At 48.8% G+C, this 26,867-nt stretch overlaps 1 protein-coding gene across 4 annotated transcripts in view; it reads right to left on the bottom strand.

Moving 5' to 3' along the window:
* St3gal3 (ST3 beta-galactoside alpha-2,3-sialyltransferase 3) overlaps positions 1-26,867 on the bottom strand; it is a 201,324-nt gene that overhangs the window by 2,714 nt on the left and 171,743 nt on the right. For all 4 annotated transcript variants that reach the window (XM_034503101.2, XM_034503097.2, XM_034503095.2 and 1 more), the window contains 5 exons: positions 23,026-23,089; positions 22,053-22,148; positions 21,387-21,573; positions 4,974-5,120; positions 4,672-4,818 (listed from right to left, as the gene is read on the bottom strand). In XM_034503101.2, coding sequence (XP_034358992.1) covers positions 4,672-4,818; positions 4,974-5,120; positions 21,387-21,573; positions 22,053-22,148; positions 23,026-23,089 — 641 coding nt within the window. The remainder of the gene's footprint in view (positions 1-4,671; positions 4,819-4,973; positions 5,121-21,386; positions 21,574-22,052; positions 22,149-23,025; positions 23,090-26,867) is intronic.

Genomic DNA, 26,867 nt, shown 5'->3' with positions numbered 1-26,867 from the left:
AAGATTCAAATCATCTTTCCAGACATTTCTAAGGGCAGGAATGGTTAGACATACAGTAGGCACTCCATGAGATTTGTTCAATGAAATTAAATGTAACTTCTTCCTTCCTTCCTTCCTTCCTTCCTTCCTTCCTTCCTTCCTTCCTTCCTTCCTTCCTGGTGTGTGCATGCATACATGTGCATATACTTGTAGAGGGGAGAGGAGAATGTCGTCCTGGTCTATCACTCTGTATCATGTTCTCTGAAGATGGGGTCTCTCATTGATCTTGGAGCTAGGCGCATGTTCAGCAAAACCCAGTGACCCTCCTGTCTGGTACTTGTGTAAACATGCCTGAATTTTTTTTTAATTAAAGTTTTATTTTAAATGCTTTATTTATTCTTATTATATATGCATTGGTGTTTTGCCTGCATGTGTGTCTGTGTGAGGGTAGCAGATCCACTGGAACTGGAGTTACAGAGAGTTGTGAGCTGCTGGGAATTAAACCCAGCTCCCCTGGAAGAGCAGTCAGTACTCTTAACCACTGAACCATCTCTTTAGCCTCCAGAATTAAAGATTTTATTTTCATCAATACTTAATAAAAAAAATGCAATTATAAAGATTTAAAATTGTTATAGCCCACAGGTTTTATGAGTGCAAAACTGAAATTCCAAACAAATTTAAATTCTCCTATGAATTCCTTCCTTGACTTAGAGATTGAAAACTACTGAAATGAAGACAGATCTTTCTTTGACTGCCTGTCTTAATTTTACTGCCTTCCACATTTAATGGGATCTTATGGCTGAAGCTTTGAACAAGTAGACGGCTTGTTGTCTGTGCCACAGATTGAAGGGAAACATCAAATACAAGAGTTTATCTCTTAAAAGGTAGGCAAACTGCATCAGAAAGGCTTTCATCCCTGTTGAGCCTCTTGACTAAGGAGACCATGTTAGACCTAGGACAGGAAAATTACTAGAGAATAAAAAGAATTTGTTTATAAGCGATGGAAAAAAAACTTGCTCTCCAAATTTCATTACTCCTTCATTTCTGGCAAAAAAGATGAGGACTATCCTCCCTTTTTGCCTCAAGTAAAGAGGAAGATAAAATTCTTAGGGTATCATCTTTTCCAGTTTCTAAACAATAACACGAAGACTGAGGAGATGAGGTGGAGCACCCTTGGTAGGGGAGCAACAGGAAACTGCTAGAAAGTGAACCATGACGGTGCTGGAGAGATGGCTCAGTGGTTAAAAGCACTTGCTGTTCTTCTGGAGGACCTGGGTTTGAGTCCCAGCAACTGCATGGTGGCTCACAACTATCTGCAACTCCAGATCTGGTGGATCTGACAGCCTCACACAGACATGCATACAGGCAAAACACCAATGCACATGAAAATAAATTATTAAAAAATGCTGAATAAAAAAATAAGTTGAACTATTTTTTTTTCCCATGGTGGGTTAAAATTTACAAAACGACTCCTTTACCTTGGGAAAGAACCAAGCTGCACAGAAGAGTGAGCCCAGAGCTCTTTAAACTTTTACCCCCCAAAATGATGGAGCAGTGCATCAGGCTCCAGACACAGCGAGGAGCGGCCACAAGGAAGAACTCTAGAAACCTAAAAGCAAGTATGTCAGCTATAAAGACAGCACTGTCCTCAGACGATTCCAGATGAGAGGGTGGCAGAGCAGGCCCTGGGAAATCTCTTTCCAATTTGGGAATACAGTTACATTTGCAGACTATTTGAGGTAACCGTGTGGAACTTCAGAGTCCACTGGGGGAATACCGCTTCTGAAGATGAAGAGGTTGGGTGGGGCTGGTGAGGTGGCTCAGCAGGTGAAGGCTCTCCTGCTCAAGACTGACAACCTGAGTTTTATTCTTAGGAGCCACAGGAAGGTCCACAGCTGACCTCCGACATTCTACTTCTTGGGATTTGAACTTAGGTCCTCATGCTTATGAAGCAGGGGCTCTTATCCTCTGAGTCATCTCCCCAGACAGCAATTAGATTTGACAGGCAAAAGCAAAGCAGAACACCACCACCACTAGGCTCAGAAGAATGGCAGGGCAGCGATTCAAGCAAGCATGGGCACTCATCAAACTGTGTTCCTACTGCAGCTTCTCTTCCTTCCAGCAGAAGTAACCAAGGGATGAGTCAGTTTCAGGAGCACCCACTAGGAGTCACTGAGGGCTAACAGGTCAACAGAGTACTGGATATTCCATTACATTATTGACTTTTTTTTTTACATGTGATATCAAAGTAGTTCTTATCTTTCGGAGTTACAGAATTTCTGGCCATAATGCTGTCTCTAAAAGCCGTTTTCCCCCTAGTCATTGGGGTGGGGAGCGTGAGAGGAAGCAGAGGGAAGTCTTAGTCATGTATGGATAACTGGGATGTGGGAGCTCTGTGCTCTCCACCAGCCTACACGTATGAACATGCTGGACAGTTTGCCCTCCTAATGAAAAAGTAGGCACAGGGATGCAGAGATGGCTCGGGGGTTAAGAGCACATACTGCTCTTGCAGGGGATATGTGTTCAGTTCCCAGCAATGCTGTCAGTGGCTCCCAGCTAAAACTTCAGCTCCAGGAGATCTGACACCCTCTTCTGGACTCAGTGGAGACCTCCTGTACTCATGTGCCTGCATACAGCTTTATTCCCAGAACAACACATATAGACATGGTGTGTGTGTGCGCGCACACGCGGTGCGTACACACACACACACACACACACACACACAACTAAATCTTGAAGAAAAAAAGGATAGAGAAGGCACAAAAGTTTGTCTTGGATATAGCTCTTAGACCAGGGACTGCCCCATTCTGGGGCTCTTTCTTAATCCCTCCTTCCATGCAGGTAAGTTGGGAGCCTCCTGGAGCTGAACACTGCTGTCTGCTGAGGCAGAGTGTGATCAAACTTCTGTCCATCTATTGCAGTCCACGTTTTCATCAGAGTCTCTTCTGATAGTTCTTATTTTATTGTATTTCATTTTATTTATTTTATTTCAAGATATGTGTTTTTTAGCTGGGCATGGTAGCACATGGTTTTAATCCTAGCACTCAAGAGGCAAAGGCAGGTGGATCTTTGTGAGTTCAAGGCCAGCCTGGTCTACAGTGAGTTCTAAGACAGCTAGGGCTACATGAAAAAACCCTGTTTCAAAAAAAAAAAAAAAAAAAAGAGAGAGATTTATTTTTTAATGTGTGTATGTGTGCATGTATATGTATATACCATGTCTACATGTGTCTACATGCTATATGTGCTGGGAATAAAGTTGTATGTTCTCTTAACTACTGAGCCATCTCTCTGGATAAAGCCCCTAGTGGCTTCTTTTCCTCTCCTCCTGAGACAGGCTCTTACTGTAGCTCTGGCTGGCCTTGAACTCACAGAGACCCACAGAGATCAAAGGCCTGTGCCTAATGTTGATTATTAAGGGCTAGGTCAAAGCTGAGGAATGAGAAAAGATGAGGAAAAGAGAGAAGAGGAGAAGAGAGAAGAGGACAGGGAAGGGGAGAGGAGGAGAGGAAAGGGGAGGGGAGGGAAGGGGAGGAGAGGAGAGGGAAGGAGAGGAGAGGGGAGGGGAGAGAAGGGAAGGGAAGGGAAGGGAAGGAGAGGACAGGAGAGGAGAAGAGAGAGAAGGAGAGGGGAGGGAAGGGGAAGAGAAGAGAGGGGAGGAGAGGAGAGGGAAGGGAAGAGGAGAGGAGGATGAGGGAGGTAAGGAGCAATAGAAATCTGGAGCCTAAGTGGAAGAAGTGGTCAAAAGGTTTCTGAGCAATCAGGAATGAGGACCCGGGTGTGAATGGAGAATAAAGCACTCACTGAGATGTGAGTTTGATCCCCAGAACCCACCACGGGAGGAGCAAACTGAGTCTGAAAAGCTGTCCTCTGCTTGCACACAGGTGCCTGGTACAATGCACCCCACAACAATAATAAATGAAACAAAGAATGGAGGCATATCCATGTTTATGAGATTTAGCATTCTTGAAACAGGAAGTGAAGGCAGGTGAGGGAGTGGAGGGTTTAATGGGGGTGAAGAGTACAAAGAGCAGTTTCTGCAGCCACACCCACCCTCTAGGCTCAGTGAGAGGACACAGATGAGGCTGAGGCCTGAGAAGGATTCACCCTATACTTCTCCCAGCCACATCCTGGCCTCAGGGTAGAGGGGCCTGGAGAGCTAAAGCTACCTGTATGGATGGATTGCCTGGTGAGTTCTGTGCTTGGTGTAGGGTAGGGTGGAGTGGGTATGGGAGTCTTCTTGGGAGCAAGAGGCATTGTTCATTTGTGGGTTATGCAAGGGGTAAAGGGTCTTCCTGGGGAACACAAGGTCTGTGGAAGAGAAGATCTGAGCTGGTGACAAGAGACTATAATAGCCAGGTGTGTAGAAAGCAGGTAAGGTTAAGGCACAGGGCAAGGGGCAGGAGGCCCATGAAGAAAGCATTCAGGGATAAAGCCAATAAACAAATAAATAAATAAATAAATGGGGGCGGGGCTCTGGACCCAGGGGAGGCTAGGGAAGAGGATGCACAGATGGCTGGAGGCCTGCATGCTGGGCAGACCGCAGTGGCTGCTTGGCTGAGAGTGGCCCTTCCAGGAACTCTGGGCAGCACAAGCAGCTGCTGGTCCCCCTTGGCATTCATTTATACAGATGCTAGCGTTTATCCTTTGTGCTAGATGCCCCCCCCCGAGACTGCCCCCTTGCCCAGGCCTCACCTCTTTGATGGCTGCCATGCGCACAGTTTCATAGTAGTGCAGGGGTGCATTGGGTGTGTTCATGTCATAGCCAAAGCCTGCGACGGCCACTTCATCACAGCCATGGAGTGCCATGGTGACTGCCACACTGCCAAGGGTTGGGATGTTCTGGAAGGAGAGAGGAAGCATGAGTGTTCTGTGGAGGGGTAGGGAAGGGTAGGGCTGAGACCTCCAGAGCTAATCAAGCCCATTGCCAAGATGGGCCTTCTTCCCCATGGAGCCTCTTTCCCCAAGCACTGCCTCTCCCCTCCCAGGAGTCTCACCCCTCTGCCCATGAGGCCGTTGTTGAAGGGCAGTCCGATGAGAGTGAAGGCAGCCTCCTGGATGAAGTATGGGTTAAGGATGCGGATCTCAGGGGGCTCCTTGGGCACTCGGGTGGCCACAGACTTCCAGAAGCCATCAGATGCACTCTGTAGACGGCAGAGCGCAAGGAGACATGAGCTGGGCACCTGGTGATGTGCTCAAAGGAGAGGAACTGACCCATGCTGGGTACAGAGATGGAGCAGTGAGGAGAAGTGGGATGTGTGACTGACATCTATGTGTTGGGGAAGGATTAACATGTGTTAGGCCCATGGCCTGTGATAAAGGGCACACAGTAAGTTTTGAGGCAGAGAGGGGGACACTGTTTGGAGTGCTGGGGCTGGGTGTCCTTGGGCCACAAGAAGACCTGCAGGCCCAGCCACCCCACCCCCCAACAGAGGCTAGGGCCCACCAGAAGCCTGCTCTCTTTCGCCTATCTGCTCTGCTGAGCTCGCCGAGCCCGTCTCCTTCTGTCTTTCCTGGCTCTCAGTCAACTGCGCTAAAGCGGACCTGGAAAATAAAGACACTGCATGAGCTATCACAGAACAGCAGAGCCACTCTCAGACCTCAGGCCTGCCCCTGGCCAGAGCTGGGGCTTCAGCCCTGTTGTGTGCAGAATAGTCCATTCTCTCTGTTGTGTGCAGAATAGTTCACTCTCTGCTGTGTGCAGAATAGTCCACTCTCTCTGCTGTGTGCAGAATAGTTCCGTCTCTCATGGAGCTTGGTCCTTTGTGGAATCATTGCTTCTGAGACATCCCAGTGCCTGACCCGGGGCCACAGGCTCTTCTCTTTAGCATCTCTCTTCCTCCTATCCAACCTCACAAAGACCCCTGACCTCCAGCCTTTCCTGCTCTAGACCCCAACTCAGTCACTTTAGCTACTCTTTCATGAGCTCCCTCTCTCTTCCCTCTCTACCCTTACCACAGGGCCCTTCAGTAAGCTGGAGGAAGCTGTGAGCCCAGCAGCAGCACGCCATTACCATGGCCTCTAAAGCAGCAAGTCTGGTACTTGCCTAGGGGACATGAAAGGATCAACTAAACTTAGAGTGGAAAAGAATTGAGCTCACCAAGAGGGGACAGTCACTGAGTATAAGGAAAGAGGCTCTGTGGGTGCAGGTGCTCGCTCCCTAGTTTGACGACTGAGCTTGATCCTCAGAACCCACATGGTGGGACGAGAGAACCAAGTTGTCCTTTGATCCCCACATATGCATCTACACATGTGTCTGTCTGTCTGTCTGTCTCTCTCATACACACACAATAAATAAATACACATTAAAAAAAGGAGAGACTCCCCATTTTCAAGAACCTTTACCTGCTGATCCACCTCACTAAAAAGATTTTACTAAAAAGATTTTTACAGCCGGGTGGTGGTGGCGCACACCTTTAATCCCAGCACTTGGGAGGCAGAGACAGGCGAATTTCTGAGTTCGAGGCCAGCCTGGTCTACAAAGTGAGTTCCAGGACAGCCAGGACTACATAGAGAAACCCTGTCTCGAAAAAAACCAAAAAAAAAAAACCAAAAAAAAAAAAAAAAAAAAAAAAAAAAAAAGAATTTTACCTAAAAAGATTTTTTACTTCCTTTTTTGTTCTCCAGCACTGGGGGTCAAAGCCAGCGCCTCAAGCATGCTAGTAAATGCTCTACAACTGAGCCACATATCCAGCCCAACTTTATTAGCATTCTTATGTGTGTACTTAGAACATACACAGAGTGCACATACACAGAGTTTAAAATAAATAAATTTAAAAAATAAAATACAAACAAATTCAAGAGAGAAACAAAAATGTGGAGAAAAGTTTGTCCATAAGAGGTTCATATTTTAAAAGTCCATGAAAAATAGCCAGACATGGTGATATATTCTTGTAATCCCAGTACATAGGAGTCTGAGGCAGAAGGATAGCCTTTGCTTCAAGGGAGGCTAGACTGGGCTACATAGCAAGACCCTGTCTCAAAAACACCCCTGCTCCAACAGACAAATAGAAAACCAAAAACTATGAAACAAACAAAATACAATGAGATCTCACAGGAACGGGCAAAGGGTGTAAGAAGGTTAAGCACCAACCCAGGGCCACCCTCGCCAAGCATAAGACCGATCACCCACACCTCCAGGCTGGTCCCTATGAATGTGAAATGCCAGGAAAGTCTCCAAAAGTTTGCTAAAGCAGCTCAGCTAAGTGATACCATATACAGCCCCATAAAGGAAAAGCTAGACATCAGAATTATGTTTTTTTTGGGAGTTTGTCACATAGATATCATTTGACATCTATGTTGTCACATCTTTTCCTCCTCCTTGTCCCCTCCCTCTACTCTCCCTCAAGCCAGAAGCCTGGGAGTATACTTCAGGTTCTCCTGCACTGCCTGACCCATCCTGCTCTGACCATCTGCTTCTTGCGTCTTATCCCATAGATGATGCTTCCCCCGCAAAGCCACTGTTGCCTCCTCAGGTTCAATGTCTTATTACCGCCCATCAGGCCGACCGTAACAGGTGGCCACTCTATGCCTGCTAAGCAGCCCAGAGCTCTGTAGAATGAATGGAACATACGTGACACATGGAAATGATTGGTGAATCCCAGTTGCTTATTTAACATTCGTGGAATTGAGTATGTAGACTGAGCAGAGCCAGTCTCTGCCTCCCAGGCCACATTACCTTGACAGAATGATCTTTCCAAATACAAACCAGCTTGTATCACCTCTGGCAGCCACAGCTCGGACCCCAAGCCCTCTGAAGCCACTGCTAGATAACTCCTCCATGCTTCTGCTATTGCTTATCTCCAATGCCCTTCCCCTGTACCCACAGGATGCATCCTGCCTAGACCTGCCTCTTGCTCATCTTTCCTGATCTCCTGTATCCCAAGGAAGACGTGCCTCCTAGTCTCTGAGAGATGACAAAACACAGAGTTAAGGGCTTTGGTCCTGGGCTTCAGCTCTGCTGCTCACTGGGGACCCTAGGCAAGGAACAGATTTTAATGGATAAACCAGAGACACTCAATATTTACCATGCGGGCCACTGGAGAATTATCCAGGGCTGGGCTCCTCTCTGTTTAATTTCTGTAGCCCAGGGCCCAGCACAGCTTGTGCGGGGCATGGTTGCTGAAGGGGATACAACATTCTTCTGAAGCTCCTCCATTGGCCTCAGGAGCAAAACAGCACCCAGTTGGTTAGAACCTCCTCACTCCTGTCTCTGCTTCAACCATTTTTTCTTTGTCTCCCACCTGAGGCAACTATTCGTTCTCTGGCAGCTGTTTCCTCCTTTCATAGGTCAGATCAAAGAACAAGCCCTTGAGGCCAACTTCTGGGTCTCAGCCTATTATAATAATCAAGTAGGTGACAGTTCCTGTGGCTTCTGCATCTCTCCCTAGGTCTGTGGCTGTGTGTGAAAGGAGGTAAAGGGGACAGCAGGGTGTCATAGGACCAGCATAGATGAGAACAGGCTGAGCCATGGGACAGTGTGATGGAGAAACCCCTTCTTGGACCGGCCAGGTTGTGATGGATGCCTAGGAGTGGCAGATGTGCTGGCCACATGCCTCAGACCTGTCTTTTCTCCAGAGCTCAGCAGGCCCCAACAGCCCACCCCTAGGGACTGCAGAGGTGTGTGTGTGGGGGGAACTGCAGCGGCAGGGGAGGTATAAGCCTCCATTGCTTACCTCTTCTGTCATCTACTTCACAGACATAAACAAAACATGTTCAAAATCATACAACCTACCAGGCTGGGCCTAGTATCTTGGTCCCAAGACAGGTGTCTTTCTGCCAGGCCATTATAGGCTGCTCCTGCTTAGGGAGTCTGCAGCACAGATGAAAGGCATCTCCCTGTTGCCTTCCAAGAGCTCTGAGGTGAGTCAGGGGTCAGTCCGTGCCCTGATGACCCATTTGACAGAGGGAACATGCTGGGGCACAAATACAGCTGGCATAGTGGGGTACATAAACTGGATTCCACTCTGGAAGCTGCAATCTGCCCGGGACCTGAGGCACTGTCATCAAAACCATCATTCTCAGCCTTCCCTGTGTTTTTAAAGGTCCAGGATCTAACCACTAAGTGAAACTGGGGAGAATTAGCTTATTGCAAATCCCTCTAAGAATCCGAAGAAAGCACAGGGGAAGGGCAGGCCATAGCCTTGCTTTTTTCCTTAATCTTCTGGAAGGAGAGATGACTAACCTGATGAGGAGTTGAGGACACAAAGAGTGCCCCATTTCCAGTATGATGTGAGTGGTCTCTTACACATATGAACACACACATGAGCACACACGTGAGCAGCTCTTCCTAACCTCTTGCTTCTGTGTAGCAGTAGGTAAGCTGAGGCAGGGCGTGTGTCCTGGGAACAGGTGAGCACATTCTATCACTGCCCTGCATGTATCCAAACTCTGATGTTTGTACTGCCTTGAGGCAGGCAGAAATAGCTAAGAGTAGTGTTGGGTCCTTGGGGGAAAGAGTCTCAAGCTTAGGTCCCAAGCCTCACATTGGAGGCACAGTCAAATATTCAGTTTCTTCTGGTTCCACCTCCCACCCACCACTGGTCATTGTCCTGATACAAAGCTTCCTTGGGAATTCAGGGAGATGCAGAATAGTAAGAACAAGGTGCAGTGTGAGCCTTTGTTTCCCTAGCTGTAAAGATATCAAGTATTGGGGCTGGAGAGATGGCCCAATGGCTAAGGACACTAGCTGCTCATCCAGAGGACCCAGGTTCAGTTCCCAGCACTCATATGGCAGTTCACAACTGTCTATAACTCCAGCCTCAGGGATCTCAAGCCCTCTTCTGGCACCAGGTATACATGGAGTATACACGTGTACATGCAAGTAAAATACCCGTATCCATAAACATAAACAAACAGATGAAATGAAACAAAACCATCGGGTATGAACCAAATCTCAGCCTGTCTCCTAACATCAAGCAAACAAGCAAGCACCCCATGGCTCCTCTTCTCTTCTTCTTCTATATGGGACAGGTTTTGTGGTGTAGAAAAACTGAGGCTCACACCCCAATTCCACATCTCTGTGACCCGGGGCACATCTCGTCATCTGTTTAAGCCTCAGGTTCCTCTTGCATAAAACAGGGATGACAAGACCAACTTCCCAGAAAGCTGAAGGGATTAAAGGCAATGCTGTGCTTGATAGCATCTGGCAGTGTCTGGTATACAGCGAGAACTCAATAAATCTTTCCTATTATGACCAAGTGTTGCAGAAGCCAAGAGATTGAAACAGAGGGTGTGGCTGGAGGTGTCAGCGACCACAGAAAGGCCAGCACACCTGCACAGGTCCACACCTGCACCCATTCAGACACGGGACTATGGAGCCAACTTTGCCCGCTGACTCCCGCAGGCAGGCAGTGGGTGCTGGAGGGCTGCCTGCTGCTGGCTGCGCTGTCAAGGCCGTCGCTGGCATGAAGGCTGCTTACATGTCACTTCTCCCACTCACAGGACACAATGCAGAGGCCAGCCAGTGCCACCGCACCTCTCCTGGAGGACAGCTGTGGGCTGCATTCCCTGTCACTCCCTCCTCCAGGAATGTCCCTGCCCCAGTCAAGTCTGGACTGGCTCCTGTGTGTGGAGCTGCCAGGCTACTGCTGATGCAACCTGCTCTGCTCTGCTCTGCTCAGAATAGCCAGAACCAAGTGGAAAAAGATCTGGGAAGAAAATAAGGAAGTATCTTCCCACCAGGGTCCTGCTACCATGATATATCTTGGTCCCTGTGGAAGATTTCTCTGGAGGAGTCTGAGGGCAGTGTTGGCCTGTCTTTCTGCAGCCTCAGATACAGCAGATGTGATCCCTTCTCATGCTGCCCACTGCTATTGCTTCAGGGTAGTCCCCGCTCTCCTGGGGTCTTTGTATCGGCCACTATCTTGTCATCCTTCAGTTCATTGTGCTTCCCTGCATAGGTCTGGTCTTCACCTCAGGTTTAAAATTCTCAGTGGCTCCCACTGCCCTCCAGGACAGCTGGTGCCAACGGCTAAGAATGTGGGTCTAAGACTGAACCCAGACTCCCAGCCACTCACTCTATATCCTGAGGCAGTTCACTTCCCTTTCTAAGTCTCATTATCTTCAACTACAGGATAAGAATACCAGTCCCAGCCTTACGGTGGTTTCTTGTTATGACAGTTAGAAGCCACGCATATAAAATGTTTGGCTCAAAGTCAGCTCCTGTTAGCTTCTGCTATTGTAATTCTTGAAAATAATAGGTCGAGAGACTAGAGAGCCGGCCATTGGTTAAGGACACTTCCTGCTTTGCCAGATGGGGCTAGCTCAGTAGTGAAGCACTTGCCTAGTATGATCAAGGCCCTGGGATTCATCACTAGCATTACAGCAATAAATGAGAAAGGGAAACCCATATTCTAGGCGTTAGAAGTTATAAGTCAGTCTTTCAAGCTGTTAAATAGAATAGTCTATCTTTCCTTTAAAAAATGCCATGGAGGGCAGAATTGGAATTTAGAATCTGGACCAGAGACCTACACCAACCATGATACTTGAGGGAACGTTGGCCAAAGCACTTCTCCTGCCCAGGGCCTTTCCCAGATGGTAAGGCCTGCTCCTGGTTGTGACCTCCTCACTCTGTATATCTAAACTCTGCTCAAAGCCTCTGCAAACAGCCCTCCTGGGGTTGGAGGGCAGGTTCAGAGCAGCCTTCTGCCATCCAGGATGGAAGTGGGCTTGGCTCTGTTAGGGTAGGAGACATGGAGATCTCCAGGACATGGTAATGGACTCAAAAGGGTGAGCACAAGGCCTGAGGTGGGCACTTTGCTCTTGGTCTTCCATGTTGTTATGGGCAGCGTATGATGAGCACACACACTTCTTTACCCATTCTCAGGCTGGCACCCTTCTCACGTCATACCAGTTGAAGGTTATTTTTGTTGTGGTGGTTGTTGTTTGTTTTTTTGAGATAGGGTTCCTCTATGTAGCCCTGGCTGTTCTGGAAGGAACTCACTCTGTAAATAAGGCTGGTGTTGAACGTGGAGATTTGCCTGTCTCCGCCTCACAAATGCTGGGACTAAAGGTGTGTGTTTCCACTGCCCCCACTGAATGGAATGGTTTCTAACTCACTAAATAACCAACAGCTTGCCAGTGCCATTCTCTGTGCTGGAAACCTTGTTCATCTGGCCAGCCTGTGCATGAGACTCGAGACTGCAGGGCAGCCATTCAGGACCTGGAACTTGTACTAAGTATCCCAGGGGCAGAGAGATGAAGCGGTTGGACCCTCTGACCAGGGTGCCCTCTGTTCCCTTTGCCAGGCCAGGGGGCTTGCCCTGGCACAGCTATTCTTGACCCTGAGGCTGGGCATTCTCCCAGTGGGCAGATGATGTTTACTGGGCTCAATTTCACTTCTCAGAAGGCAACTGGTCTTTCAGATGAGTACAGAACATCAAGGGTTGGCATGTACACTGTCCTGTTTAGTCTCTACAGCTGGGTAACACTGGCTGTGGCAGCGGAAGAGGATAGTTGTGGTGGTCTGAAAGAAAATGCCAGATAGGCTCACTGGGAGCAGAACGATTAGAAACCATGGCCTTGTTGGAGGAAGTGTGTTACTAGGGGGTGGGCTTTAAGGTCTCAGAAGCTCAAGCCAGGCCTAGTGGCTCACAGTCTCTTCCTTCTGCCTGTGGGTCCAGATGTAGAACTCTCAGCTCCTTCTCCAGCGCCATGTCTGCCTGCATGCTGTCATCCTTCCTGCCATGATGATAATATACGTAAACCTCTGAACCTGTAAGCCATCCCCAATAAAATGTTTTCTTGTATAAGAGTAGCTGTGGTCATGGTGTCTCTTCACAGCAATAGAACCCTAAGATACCAGTTTTAGTACCTGACACTGAATCTGGCTCTATGTCCACCAGCCTTCCTCACATGAGAATAGGAGAGCAACCGTGATGGTGGGCTCACATGCCCATGCCCACTGTAGGCTGGCTAGGTTTGCTGCTATGTGCTCCATTCAGCAGTGAAAACTGTATTTGCATAACTAATCCCTTGGGTCACATTTGGGTTTGGCTACTGTAAATACCACCATGATAAAAATCTTGTGTGCAGGCTTTTCCTTTCTCTGGGGGACAGCTCTTGGCACTGTGTAGCACTTCCTTTCCCAAACCCATCCCTCACTGGCATTACCTGAGAGCACCTGTCTCCCACTCTTGCCAATGTACTATGTTATAATTTCAACATTAGATTTCTCAAAATGTGATGGGTGAAAAACGACACCTTGATACCTGCACATGCATGTCGGCAACTGCTAGGCAGGCCACATGCGTCTCTGCAGTAGTTTCCTCTGTGATCTGTGTACCCCGTACCCTTTGCTGCTGGGCTCTGGTGGCTTCCCTGACAGCACTCAGAATAATAAATCTTTGTCTATCATATTTTCTAAATGCACTTTCAAAATGTTTGGTATAATATTTTTGTTTGCTTTCAATGGTTATTGCCAAGTTTCTTCTGTGCTTTAAAAGTTTGTCCCTTCCTGCCAATCATGGTGGCTCACACCTGTAATCCAAGCACAGGGAGATTGCCTGCCTCCTAACAGCTCAGTTTTTTTTTTTTTTTTTTTTTTTGTTTGTTTGTTTGTTTGTTTTCGAGACAGGGTTTCTCTGTGTAGCCCTGGCTGTCCTGGAACTCACTCTGTAGACCAGGCTGGCCTCGAACTCAGAAATCCACCTGCCTCTGCCTCCCAAGTGCTGGGATTAAAGGCGTGCACCACCACCGCTTGGCTTGACTCAATTTCAAAACAAACAAACAGACAAACAAACAAACAAAGAAGGAGCGGAGCAGAAAGAGAAGGAGAAGCAGAAGAAGAGGAGGAGGCTGCATTGGCCTGGGGGAACTGGGTATGGTGGCACATACCCTTAATCCCAGCACCTGAGGGTGTGTGTGTGTGTGTGTGTGTGTGTGTATGCCATGCTTTTATATTTTTGCTTTTTAGTCTGTTTGGAATTTATGTTGATGGATGCTATGAAGAGAGGGTCAAGAAAACTTTTTGAAAGCTATATTTGGGAAGGGCCAAGAACAAAGAGAAGAGCCAGCTTCGGGTGGCTGTGGGTGGCAGGGAGCCAGGGACTGTTCAGTTTTTATTTCCTTTATCAAGGAATCTTCTTGGAACTGGTAAAGAGGATCCCCAGGAGAAGCAAGAGACCAAGATACGGGGGTCCAGAATCCAAAAGAATCATTGTCTGGGACAGCAAGAGCAAGAGGCAGCTGTGCAGAGATCCAGGCTGAGCGCCCCATGTTCTGGTTAAAATCCTCAGAAGCTATCAGTCTCAGTTTCCATGTTTATTCACTTAAGAATGTCAGCTCTGTTCCAACACTGCTGAAGGGTCCTAAGCTTGCAACAGACAAGATGGTTCCTGCCTATGGGGGCTTATGAGGGGAATTCTAACTGTCCCGGGTGGTGCAGGCTAAACACAGCAGTGTGAAACAGCATGCACATTTTGGTGTTGCTAGAAGAGAATGTAAGTGTTGGGTATGAGACAGTAGTAACAACAGGGGAGGCTCTGGGGATGTGGGCCTTTGAACTGATCCTGTAGGCTAGTGGTTCTGCACTGAGTTTACATCTGGGGGATTTGTTAAAACAGACCACAGACCATCTCCAAGTTCCTCATTCAGAAGTTCTAAGGTGGGACTCTCCCCCAAACAACAAGATTCCAGGTGATACGAGACCTCACACTTAAATGGTAGTAGCCATTAAGTAAAAGAACAAGCCAGTCACAGGGATGCTACAACATGGTTTGAAGGCACATGTGGTGAGCAGAATGGAGGAGACCAATCCGGAAGCAGAGAGCTTAGGAAGTTGCTGAGCTCGCTGGAGCAGGCCATTTGTAGAAGGGCTGGTTAAGGATCGGGATGATGAGGGTGAAGACTGGAAGGAGTGAAGGCTTCCCAAGGTTTGGTCACAACCAGGAACTGTCCTTAGACACTTAGACAGCCTGCCAGGTCACAATAAAGGCCCTGAGTGTACTAGCTGGTGAGCTGGTCCTTTAACAAGAGGGACTGTGAAGCAAAAGGGAGCAACTCTTCCAGGTACCTAAGGCAGAAGGTAAGAGGATGAGTAAGGCACAAAGGAAGGGCTTAACTTTTTTTTTTAACTATATTTATGTTTTCATGAAGTAAGTGTGTGTGTGTGTGTGTGTGTGTGTGTGTGTGTGTGTGTGTGTGTGTGTAAACTCAGAAATGTGACCCACCTATGGGATTCTGGTAAGGCAGAAGAATCATGGGTTCAAACCTTGCCACAGCTAGTGTTGGGGGGAATCAGAGGATACTTCGTAGGAGGTAGTTCCCCACCATGTGGCTTCAGGGAGTAACCTCAGGTCAGCAGGTTTGGTGGCAGTCGCTGTTACCACTGTGCCACACTGCCAGCTCACGAGCTTATTTTTTAAGGGGAGAAAGAGCTGGAGGAATAGAAAAATGTGAAAAGAGGCTCAAAAGAGAGGTGAGAAGGCTGAAGAGAGAAGACCCCCTCAGGAGGTGAGAGGTGACAGCCTCCCGGCTCAGGAAAAAAATGGATGCTGATGAAGGCCAGGGGTGGTAGAAGAGGAGACCAGAAGCAGATGTGGGTTTTACTGTGGTGGTTTGAATGAGAGTGTCCCCCACAGGCTCAGATGCTGGAGCCCTTGGTCTCTAGGTCGTGGAGCTGTGGGTAGGCTTTGGAGGTGTGGCCTCAAAACAACTCTAGTTTACTCTCTGCTTCCTGCTTGTGGCTAGAGGTATGAGCTCTCAACTGTCCCTGCTGCCATGTCATCTGCTGTCTGCTGTCACTACTCCTGCCATGACGGACTTCTAGCCCTCTGGAACCAGAAGCCCTTCCTTCTCTAAGAGCCACTGTCATGGTGTTTCATCACAGCAACGGACAAGGATGCATGTGTGAGTGGGGGGCTGGGAAGCCCACTGATGGTGGCCTTTATCTACCCTGCATGCTGTATGTGAGGTCCAGCAGAACTGAAGATGGAACACTAAGAAGGCTGACAGGGTCAGGATGCTGGCAAAGTGGCATCATGAGTTACAACCTCCGCTGCAGTTTCTCTCTCCACGGTGACATTCAGTCTCTGGTACTAGAAAGGATGGATGCAGAAAAAAAGTACGGCAGGGTGCCAAGGAAGAGGGATGTTGACAGCACCCCAGGGCAGGGCACGACTTTGCTGTTTGGTCTAAATTAGAATGAATGGACCAATGAGTAAACAATGAGTGAACAGTCAGAATGACACGGCAATGCACAATTCACGAAACAACTCTACCGTTCACTAGTGCTAACCCCACCTGAGCAGCCAGCCATCCGGCAGCAGTGGGTGGACATGCTCTGGGGCCCCGTTACATGTAAGAACTCGGTACACGGGGTTCTCCTACATGGCAGGAATGGGGTGATATGGAGGATTCTTTTTTTTTTTTTTTTTTTTTTTTAAGAATTTATTTATTTATTTTATGTAAGTACACTGTAGCTGTCTTCAGATACCCATATGAGGGCATCAGATCTCATTATGGATGGTTGTGAGCCACCATGTGGTTGCTGGGATTTGAACTCATGACCTCTGGAAGAGCAGTCAGTGCTCTTAACCACTGAGCCATCTCACCAGCCCCAATATGGAGGATTCTAAGCAGGAAGGTATGTGGTCAGACTCCTCACTGGGCTCCTGGGGCAGTCAGGTGTGGGTTATGTACCCCCCTCTACTACATAACTACTTAACTAGCTGTGCTATCTCCATCAAGCACTTCATTATCTCTGGGCCTTGGTTCCCAACACTCAGGATGGTAACAGTACTGTCAACAGGGCTGTTTTGAGAACTGAGTTCAGGGAGTCAAGGAAAGCTGAGAATCGAGGAGCTTAAATAACAGCGATGGTGAGATGATGATGATGGTGGTGGTGGTGGTGGTGGTAAAAGGGAGAGAGGGAAAGATGCAAGGAAGAGAGGACTAGGAGGAGCAGGGAGAGAAGAGTGACAATTATCATCAGGCAGAGTGAGCGACAGAACACAGAAGGCAGTAGTGATGAAGAACAGAAGGCAGCGATGACCAGTCTGGCTCCTGAGCATTTGAATCTGTAGGGAAGGAACAACGAGCATGGGCGGGGAGGGGGAGGAGGGCCTTCTGATGCCCTCTGACTCCCGCATGCAACAATGCCTGGTAGCAACACTGTGGTCACAGGTGTTGGCCTGCAAAGAAAAGCCCTGGCCAAGGCATGGGAGAAGTCTGGACCACTTGTTCTCCAGCTGGGGCACGGGAGCCCTGCCCAGTGTCTCCCAGTGGAAAGGTAAGGTAGTTAGTTCTCCATCCAGCTTCCCCTGAGCAAAGTTCCGTCAGGTCAGGGTAGAGACTCAAAGACAGATGTCATCTAATGCCCAGCTTGGGCTCTGTCCAGTAAGGACTCGTATTCGGGGACCTGATGGTTCTGTCTGCACTGTGGAGTTCTCAGACTACTAGCTCTGCTGTTGTTCTACAGGGGGCTCCCCTTCCCTTGAACTTGGCCCCAACTCCTCTTTTTTGGGTCACTATCTAGGCCAGATCACACAGCCTAGACAAAAAAAAAAAAAAAAAAAAAAAAAGCTTCACTTCCCAGTGCAATGGGGCTCTTCTAACTGCAACCACCAGTAAAAACTAAACACCAAGAAAGGTGGAGTAGCCAGCATCTCAGAGCTCTGGAGGTTGCAGCAAGAGGACTGGCAACAGTTCAGGCCCAGCTAGGGCTCCAGAGCGAACCTTGTTTCATAAAAACAAACACCAGAAACTGCCTGCGGCTGAGAACTTACTGCAACTCTTGGGCTAGGTTTTGTCTCTATTTGATCTTAATTTTTAAAAACATCAGCTGATCGTGGTGACTCACAACTATAATCCCAAGACTTTGGAGGCAGAGGCAGAAGGACTGCCCTGAGTTCAAGGCAAGCCTGGGTTACACAGTGAGTTGCAGGCCCAGTCCAGACAGGGGCTGCTCAGTACATGCCAGCTTCCCAGTGTCAGTGGGAGGATGACGGGGGAAGAAAGGAAGGCCCCCACATGGGCTCTGTAGCCCTGGGCCACCAGGCATCCTGGGGCACAGCTGGGGAAGCGGCAGAAACACAAGGCTGCACATTCTACACTGGACACTAATCTAGTCTGGGGACTGTGTCTCCCTTTAGACCGTGAGTGACTTCTGGTCTGGAGCAGAGTTGAATTTGTCTCTGAGTCCCAGGGGCTGGGTCAGAGCTTGCGCCTCACCAATGTCCAGAAAGCGGGTGACTACAGGGGAGGTGCAGTCTGACTCTGAGAAGAGGTTTCTCCTGAGCTGTGGCTCCTATCAGGGACCTAGCCTCTGGTTGCTTCTCAGTCTCCCCGGCCCCCCCGCCCTCCCTCCTGCCTTACTTCTCTATTCAGTATCCAGCAGTGCTTTGTTGGACACACAGCTGCTGGGAGCCCCAGTCAGTCATCCCTGCTGGCTTGATCAAGGTTTCTGGGACCAGGGAGTTTAGTAAAAAGTCTTTTGGTGACCCATTTGGAGCTATCAGTGCCACTGTGCAATGTCATAAGAGAACCAAGCGGTTACATGCAGTGCAGGGCAGAGCCTTTGGGCATCTTCCATGTTCCCAGTGCTCATCAGGACTCCTGGGAACCAGAATGGTATATATTGTAAGCAACATAGAGCAGATAGTAACTCTGAGCCTCATACCTGCCCCAGCCCTGCCCAGACATCCCGGACCCTGGCAGCTGAGCTATGGCCTGCTAGAATTCTGCAGGTGAAACCCTAGACAGGCGTAGAGTTTGCCAGCAGCCAGAGGCTGAGCAGCTTGAAACATCATGAACCTGAACCACAGGGAGGGCTGGGAAAGGCAGCCTGGTTTAACATCTACTCTACCTAGGTCTCAGAGGCCAGGGAAGTCATATGCAGATTAGAGATGTCCCAGGGAACACCAACCTCAGGCTTGGGGGAAGGACACTCAAGAACAGGCCTCTGCAGATTCACCTGATGTGGTGGTTTGAATAAAAATAATCTCTATAAGTTCAAAGATTTGAATGCTTGGTCACTAGGGAGTGGCACTATTTGAAAGGATTAAGAGGTGTGGCTTGTTGGAGGAAGGATGTCATTGGGGCGGGCTCTGAGCCAGGCCCAGCAGCTCTCTCTCTTCCTGCTGCTTGTATATAGAACTCCCAAGGCGACTTCTCCAGCATCACATCGGCCTGCATGCTGCTGTGCTGCGATGGATAATGGACTAAATCTCTGAAAGTGTAAGCAAGCCCTAACTAAATGCTTTCCTTTATAAGAGTTGCTGTGGTTAGTCGGGTGTGGTGGTGAATGCCTTTGATGCCAGCACTGGGGAGGCTGAGGCAGGCAGATCTCTGACCTGGTCTATTCTAAGTTCCAGGACAGCCAGGACTGTTCAGAGAGACCATGATTAAAAAACAAAACAAACCAACCAACCAAACAACAACAACCCCCAAACCAAACCAACCAAACAAAAACAGTTGTCATGGTCATGGTGTCTCTTCATAGCAAACAGAACACCGATGAGACACTTGAGATGCTGAGAAAGGCATGAACATCACTGGCATTACTTGGTGGCTCATTCAGAAGTCCAAAGTCATCCTTGGTTGTAGTGCCACAGAAAGCCCACAGGATTTCAGAGGACTCCTTGCCATCTTCCCTCTCCCACCACACTCAGAAAGGTGTTCTCCAAGACACAGGCCGGCCATGTGTGGCCAGGTCAGGGCTGAGTGAGGGACTGAGCCTGCCTCACACTGCCTTACCCACTGTGTCAAGCTCTTGACCCACTGGCTGTCAAGGTCAGGTGGCAAGCACCTCTGTCTTCCCGGGAGCAGCAAGGGCCTGCTCTCTGCTCCCCCACTTCAGTTGACTCTCCTTCCTGCCTTGGATAGACAAGAAGGGCGTTGACTCCACTGACCTTGGTGCTCTTGGAGATGGGGGTGACCATATGCAACTGGCAGCTGTGCGTCTCTGGTCTGCTGTCCTCAAGGAATTTGGGTTGCCCCCCACTTCTCCCAGACTGCCCCTCAGGAAGCAGGAACTGGTGTTTGAGACACTTCCAGACTATCTATAGTGACTGGGAGGGGGTGGGGAACTCAACGGGATCAGGTCCCTACCCTCTGGCTCTCCTGCCTGAGAAAGCCTTGGGGCTTTGCTAGGTGTCTGTGGGCTGAAGAGCAGAAGCATGTGTGAGAAGGGTTCACCAAGGCAGACCTGGTTCACTCTCATGTTTCCCTCTGACGTGCCTGCTTGTTACCTTACGGGGCGAATAGAAAGGCTTGTAGGGATCCTGAAAAAAGAAAGGTGTTTTCCCCAGTCCCATTCCCTCCCTAGTTTCGTAGACAAGAGGCCTGTTTGAGGCTGGGGGTTTCTTCACCCTTTCCTTCCCTTTAGAGACCTGGGCTGCACCCAGCATAGCCAGTCACCTCATTCAGCCTGGTTTTGAACGGGCTTCCTTTCCTGTTGTCCAACCTACCTGAGCTTCTGGACCTGACTTCTGTCTTCTCTCTTGCTTGCTACCTACTTGACACTGTCTGCACTTGACCTTGCTTGGAAAGGGCTGTGGAGTCAAACCAAAGTGTACTGAGAGCCACACAGGCAGGCTACACTGTTCTTACCCCTGACTTCTAAATCTAAAAGAACTAGCTTCTCACTGAAGGCAGAGGGCAATCTGTCATCAGTCTCTAGGAAGAGACCTGGGCACTGGGAAATGAATGGCTGGAGCCCTGCAAACCCCTCCCCAGGTGGCTAATGACAGCTGGAGGGAAGGTGGTGGCGGTGGGAGACAGACTCAGAAAAGTTGGTAGGTGTCCCCACAGGCCCAGAATTGGGAAACAGAGGTCTGGGAGGGGGGCAGTGGGTGGTCTACTAATGGGCATTCTGACCCTGCTCTACCACATACATTCCTTAAACACATACACATCCTCGCCAGCTTAGAGCAGTCAGCACAGAATCTGATCATATCAAAAGAGAAGAACCAGATTTAGTGACAGCTGGAGACTAACCTACAGGCTAGCAGTTAAAAAACAGGGAGAGAATGGTCTGAATTCATAAGTTTGAGAGCTGACACCCTTGAACTGAGATCCGCTGTCCCTGCAGAATGACCCCAGAAGGCTTCTTTCCCCATTGAAAAGGAGGTAAGGCTGTAAGAGCAGTCACAATGGCCTCGAAGGGGAAGCAGGGTTGGGGAGGCAGCTACAGACCAGGGCAGAAGGCTCTGAAAGCTGGGAGTTGGCCACAGGGACCAGAGCTTTGCTTCCATGGGATCTGAGACACAAGCACCAGCCCTGGCCATCTGGAGGGACGCAGCAGACAGCAGTGACCATTAGGCACCCTGATATTGTCTTGCCTCTGCCCCTTGCTGGATTTGCTCTTTTTAGCTTTGGGTCAACCGTTCTTTGTGGGGTCCTGTGCCTTCCTGCCTCGGAAGCTGGGAGGCTGGGGGCAGTACAAAGGACGCTTGTAGCAGGGAGCTTACCACTCTCTCCTTGTAGACGATGTACTTCAGCCACTTGAAGTCCTGCCACTTGAAGCCAGCGAGGACAAAGAGAGAATCTCGTTCATACTGCTCAGGTCGCTGCATGGCGCCCTCAGGGTAGGTGATGCGCAGGGTGGTCTTGCTGCCCACGTCCTTCTCAAAGCCCTTCACAGGTGCTGAGTTCAGTCTACAAAGAGTCGGTGCAGTCATGCTGACCTTGGGCCTATGTTTGGAGAGGCACCCTGAACCCCAAGATCCCCAGGTGCTGAGTGGGAATACAGGACATCTCCTTATTTGTTTTAAAACCTGGGGCTGTAAAGATGGCTCAGAGGTTAAGACCACTGACTCCCCTTCCAGAGGTCCTGAGTTCAATTCCCAGCAACCACACGGTGGCTCACAACCAACTGTAATGGGATCCGATGCCCTCTTCTGGTGTGGCTGAGGACAGCTACAATGTACTCATTAAATAAATAAATAAATAAATAAATAAATAAATAAAATAAGTTTAAAAAACAACAACAACAAAAAAAAAAAACCTGCTAACCCAGCAGCATTCTTGAGGCTTCTGTTAACCCCCAAGATAGGTGACCAGACAGTCCTCAGTGCACAGATCCTCTGGATCTGGGTGACGTGTATGTGCTCAAGGGGTTGTTTAAGGGACCTCACCTGATCACAATGTCATAGTCGTCAATTCGTGACCCCAGAGACTTGTTGGCGAGGACCCCTCCATTGCCTACAATGATGCAGCGGCGGCAGTGGAGGCTGAGGGGAAAGAGCAGAGGCCTGTTAAGATTGTCCCCAGCTTGCTTTCCCTTTGTCTCTGCCCTGGACTCTACTGTGACTTTGGCAAGATCCATGCAGCGCTTTTAGAAGGAGCCCAGAGCCATACCTCAGGAAGCTGAACCCCGGGACAGACACAACTAGTGTCTGAATCGTCTAAGAAAAACACAGGAGAGGCTTGGTAGCCTTAGAGGGGAGGGAACAGTGAGGGATGATTGAGGATCTCAGAAGAACTAGGGCAGGGTAAAGAGACTGGGTGTTCCAGGACTCAGACCAGGTTCCTCCCCCTCCCCTGTACCCCTTCTCTCTTACTCCCCCCCCCCCCCCAAGACAGGGTTTCTCTGTGTAGCCCTGGCTGGCCTGAACTTACTTTGTAGACCAGGCTGGCCTTGAACTCAGAGATCTGCCTGCCTCTGAGTGCTGGGACAAAAGATGTGCACCATGCCCTCTGGCTTACTGGGTTTATTTCCAATTCAAGCCTTTAGGCTCCAGTGGATGGTTTTGCTCACAGGGCTTCCCTCTTGACCTGAGGCTTTCCCCTCCAGGGTCTATTGCCTTCAGAGCTGTCATTACCTCAGACTTAAGCTCTGTTCTCAGTTAGCTGCCTAACTGCCTCTGTCAGCAACCCCCCCAGCCCCCCATCACCTTCAGTGCTTCTGCCTAGACCACTGATGTCTGAGATGGAGTAGCCTTGTAAAGTGCTTTACTCCGCAGGGGATGCATCCAGAAGAGCGGTTCTACTTACATAATCTACCCAGAGACTGTGTACTGTGTATGCATGGGAGGTTTGGTGGAGAACCTGTCTAATCCAGCACCTCTGCACATGCCAGATAGCCAGGGGGAAGGGAGGTTGGCTCACCTGTCCAAGGCAGGGGTCAGGCGGTATTCTTTGGTGACTGACAAGATGGCTTTGATCAGATTGTCTGTGGACAAAGGAGGAAGGTTACTATTAGTGGGTCACTTAAGTTCCCAGTGTGTTTACCAGTAATCTTACAGGTCTAGGGATAGAGTGGAGGTGGGGATGGGTAGAGGGAGCTGCAGACACAAGGCTAGGCCAGGCCACAGCTTTTCTTTTTCCTTTGAGCCAGGAGATGGAGGTAGAGAGGTGGTCAAACTCAGCTGTTCTGGGAACCAGGCTCTAACCTCAGCATGTATCTTCTACCCATGACCCTTCACCTTTCTTGGAGACTCATCTGGTTTTCTGAGGCTCCATAGCTAGACCATAGGACATGTGTCACTAGGCCAGGGCCATGCATGAAATTCGAGTATCTAATCAGAGATAGAGCACTGATGTCTTACCACCCAGTCTCAAGGAGCAGATTCCAGGGAATGAATAAGACAATTGATTGATGGTGGAAGGGTTCACTCCAGTAGACCACCTGCCTTGGTGTGATATGGCCACCTCACTTCCCCCACTCTGGACTGCCCATCTCTGATCCCGCTCTTTGTCAGGCTGCCTCCTTCTCCTCACCTGTCACACCCTGGTGCCTGGCATCTGTGCTCCACTCGCTACTCTCAGACCCTGGGGCCTCTGTTCTTCCAGAGACTGAACTGTTTAGACCTCATCAACCTTTGGGTGACAGCTCTCCTTGTCTGTGGTGCAGTGAGAACATTCTAACCTGAGGAAGCTGCTGGCTCCATCAGGTTCCGGCTGCTGCTACATAAGACTCTGACCTGCCACAAATGGCTCCCTTCTGTTGAGCTTTTGCTTTGTTGCCTCTAAGACAATGAAGGCAACCTTACTTTCCTGAGTTGTTGGGAAGATACAACGTGTACAAAGATCTATAGCAGCAGTTCTCCTGTGGGTCGTGACCCCTGTGCAGCTGGCATATCAGATACTTACATTAGGATTCACAACAGTTGCAACATTACAGTAGCAACAAAATAACTTTATGGCTGGGGGTCAGCACAACACTAGGAACTGTATTAAAGGGATACAGCATTAGGAAGGTTGAGAATCACTGCCCTATAGACAAGCAGCTTGGTACTACCATGACAGAAAGCATCTTAGTAATAATATAAGAATATGGTGAATCTAGACAGAACCCTGCAGCTGACCTCCATGGGCATAGCGCTGAAAAGTTCATACAAGGAGACACAGGTGAGGATCTTCACTGCAGAACTGTTTGCAACTGCAAAATGCCAGAAGCAGCAGAATCGTACAACAAAGGAAAATTACAGGTGGAACATGAACTGTTATGTGGTAAAACAATGACAACAGCAACAACAGAAACCCAACAAAACCCTATCAGTGATGTACAGCTATAGGTACCGATACAGATAAAGCTAAACTGTAATCAAAATATCAATTGAAGCAATGTACACATACAGATATGTATATAATAATACACATCAAATTTAAAAACACGATGCAATACACACACACACACACACACACATTTTGAGACAGGGTCTAAAGCCCTGGCTGGTCTAAAACTCAAGGAGATCTGCCTGCCTCTGCCCCCTGAGTACTGGGATCAAAGTATTCATCACCATGTCCCATACAGATAATTGAATTATATTCAATGGATATGTAAATATCTAGTTAAAACAAAAATCAAGGCATAGAGACACTGACTGTCAACATCCAAACAAGGGTAATGGTGCTGAGAGGGCAGTGGGTGGTAGAGTAACTAGGCTGTCTGTTCTCATACGTCTGTACGCCCTCCGTGTGTCTGATGCCCATGAAAGTAGGCATAGGATCCCAGGACTGGAGTTACAGATGGCTGTGAGCCACTGTGTGGGTGCTGGGATTGAACCCGGCTCCTTTGGAAGAGCAGACAGTGTTTTTAAGCATTGAGCCATCATCTCTCCAGCCTCATCATTCTTTAGTTTATAAACTAGAAAGAGAGTGCGTGTGTGGTGCCAACTATATCACTTTTCTTACTTTATTAACTTTGAGACATGGTTTCCATATGTCCAGCCTCAACCTTGATTTGTAGATGCGAGAGACCTTCTTTCTGATCTGAAAGAGCTTCTTTCTGATCCTTTGGCCTTCATCTCCCAAGTCCTCGGACTTCAGGCATGTGCCAGCACACCTGGTTTTATGAGTCCTGGGGTCGGCCCAGGCTTTATGCACGCCGGGCCACGCTCTACCAGCTGAGCACTTTATCATCAGCTCCTCGACACATTATTCTTACATTTTTTTATATGTCTGAGACATTTCCTGTAGAGAGCAGGCCTCCAAAATAAGAAATAACATACAACTTTTTGTTTTATTTGGTTTTGTTGGGCTGGGGATTGAGCCTAGACAGCTTTGCATTTGCTAGGTTAACGCTCTACTACCAAGCTACACAGAAGCCCCTCACACAACTCTTCATGAGGGTAAATTGGGAATTGTGGCATGCATGCTTTCCATCCCAGCATGCAGGAGGCAGAGGCAGGTGGATTTCTGTAAGTTCTTGGCCAGTTAGAGCACCAAGGTGAGTGCATATCCAAACACACACACACACACACACACACACACACACACACACACACACACTCAAACACACACAATCACACACACACACACACACACACACACACACACACACACACACACGAGCACAATAATTTTGCTGAACAAATGGGTTCAGCAATAGTTCACATGAATGACTAGATGCCTCCCTTACATTCCACAGAAGCCCTTAGTACTAAGTCGCTCTGAAATGGCAAGCAGGAAGACACTGTTGAGGCTGCATGTGAGAACCAAGGAGGATGGGGCCTGAGTCCCACAGCTGGCTGAGAGTGGGCTGAGGAACAAACCTTCGATAAGGTTCTACACTAAGTGCCGCCAGAGTCACTTTAAAGTGGAGAAGACCTCTTGCACCCTTCCTTCCTCACCACCAAATTCACATAAGGGAGAGCTCATCACTATTGACCAAGGACAAGGACAGGAGTTATATAATCAGTCCTGGAAGTCAGGAGGATGGACTGTGCCAGACACGAGCACTGAGTAAGGAGTCTTTCTTATGGCTAAAACTATCCGACTGGATGCACTTTTTGGAGCTTCAGTTCAGAGCCCCGGTTTGGCGGCATTTTTGCTGGCTTGTCTTCTTTCCAAGGAGGGCTAAGCTAGCGGAATAGAGGTCCAGGTCTCCTGGGCAACTGTTATCTCTTTTCTTAATCCTGATGACAGCCTTTAACAATGGCATGATTTCTATTTAGCTGATAGAGAAACCCAAGCTCAGACAGATTAAGAAACCTGTGCAAGGTCACAGCTAGTCAAAAGTAAACACAGGAATCTGAAACCCTATCTGACCCTCCCACCAAGCCAGGAAACAGCCAGGAACTTGACAACAAAGCAGGGCTATGAGAAAGGGGTCCCTAAGGTGAAGGGAGGGGGATGCAGGGCAGAGAGACAAAGGTTAGCTTGGGACAGAAAAAGAACAGTTAGAGGAAAGGCTAAGTCAGGATGAAAGACACTGAGTGGGAATTACAGGAGCTGGTGTGTGTTATGTTGGTGTCTATCTGTCTGTCTGTCTGTCTGTCTGTCTGTCTGTTGTTTCCATGTAGCTGCAGCACTATGACAATGTTTCTAGCACATCTCTTCTGTGATCTCATGGCACCAGGGTCTAGTCACTCTCTGAGTACCTGCTCCTTAACTAGACTAGAACTCTGAACAAAGGGACTGATCGTGTGTGTGTGTGTGTGTGTGTGTGTGTGTGTGTGTGTGTGTGTGTTTGAGACAGGGTCTCATCATGTAACTCTGGCAGGCCT

The sequence above is a fragment of the Arvicanthis niloticus genome, chromosome 5 (genome assembly GCF_011762505.2).
Source record: "Arvicanthis niloticus isolate mArvNil1 chromosome 5, mArvNil1.pat.X, whole genome shotgun sequence".
NCBI lineage: Eukaryota > Metazoa > Chordata > Mammalia > Rodentia > Muridae > Arvicanthis > Arvicanthis niloticus.
The sequence above is the reverse complement of the archived record's forward strand: the minus strand, read 5'-3'. Positions and strand labels throughout refer to the sequence as shown.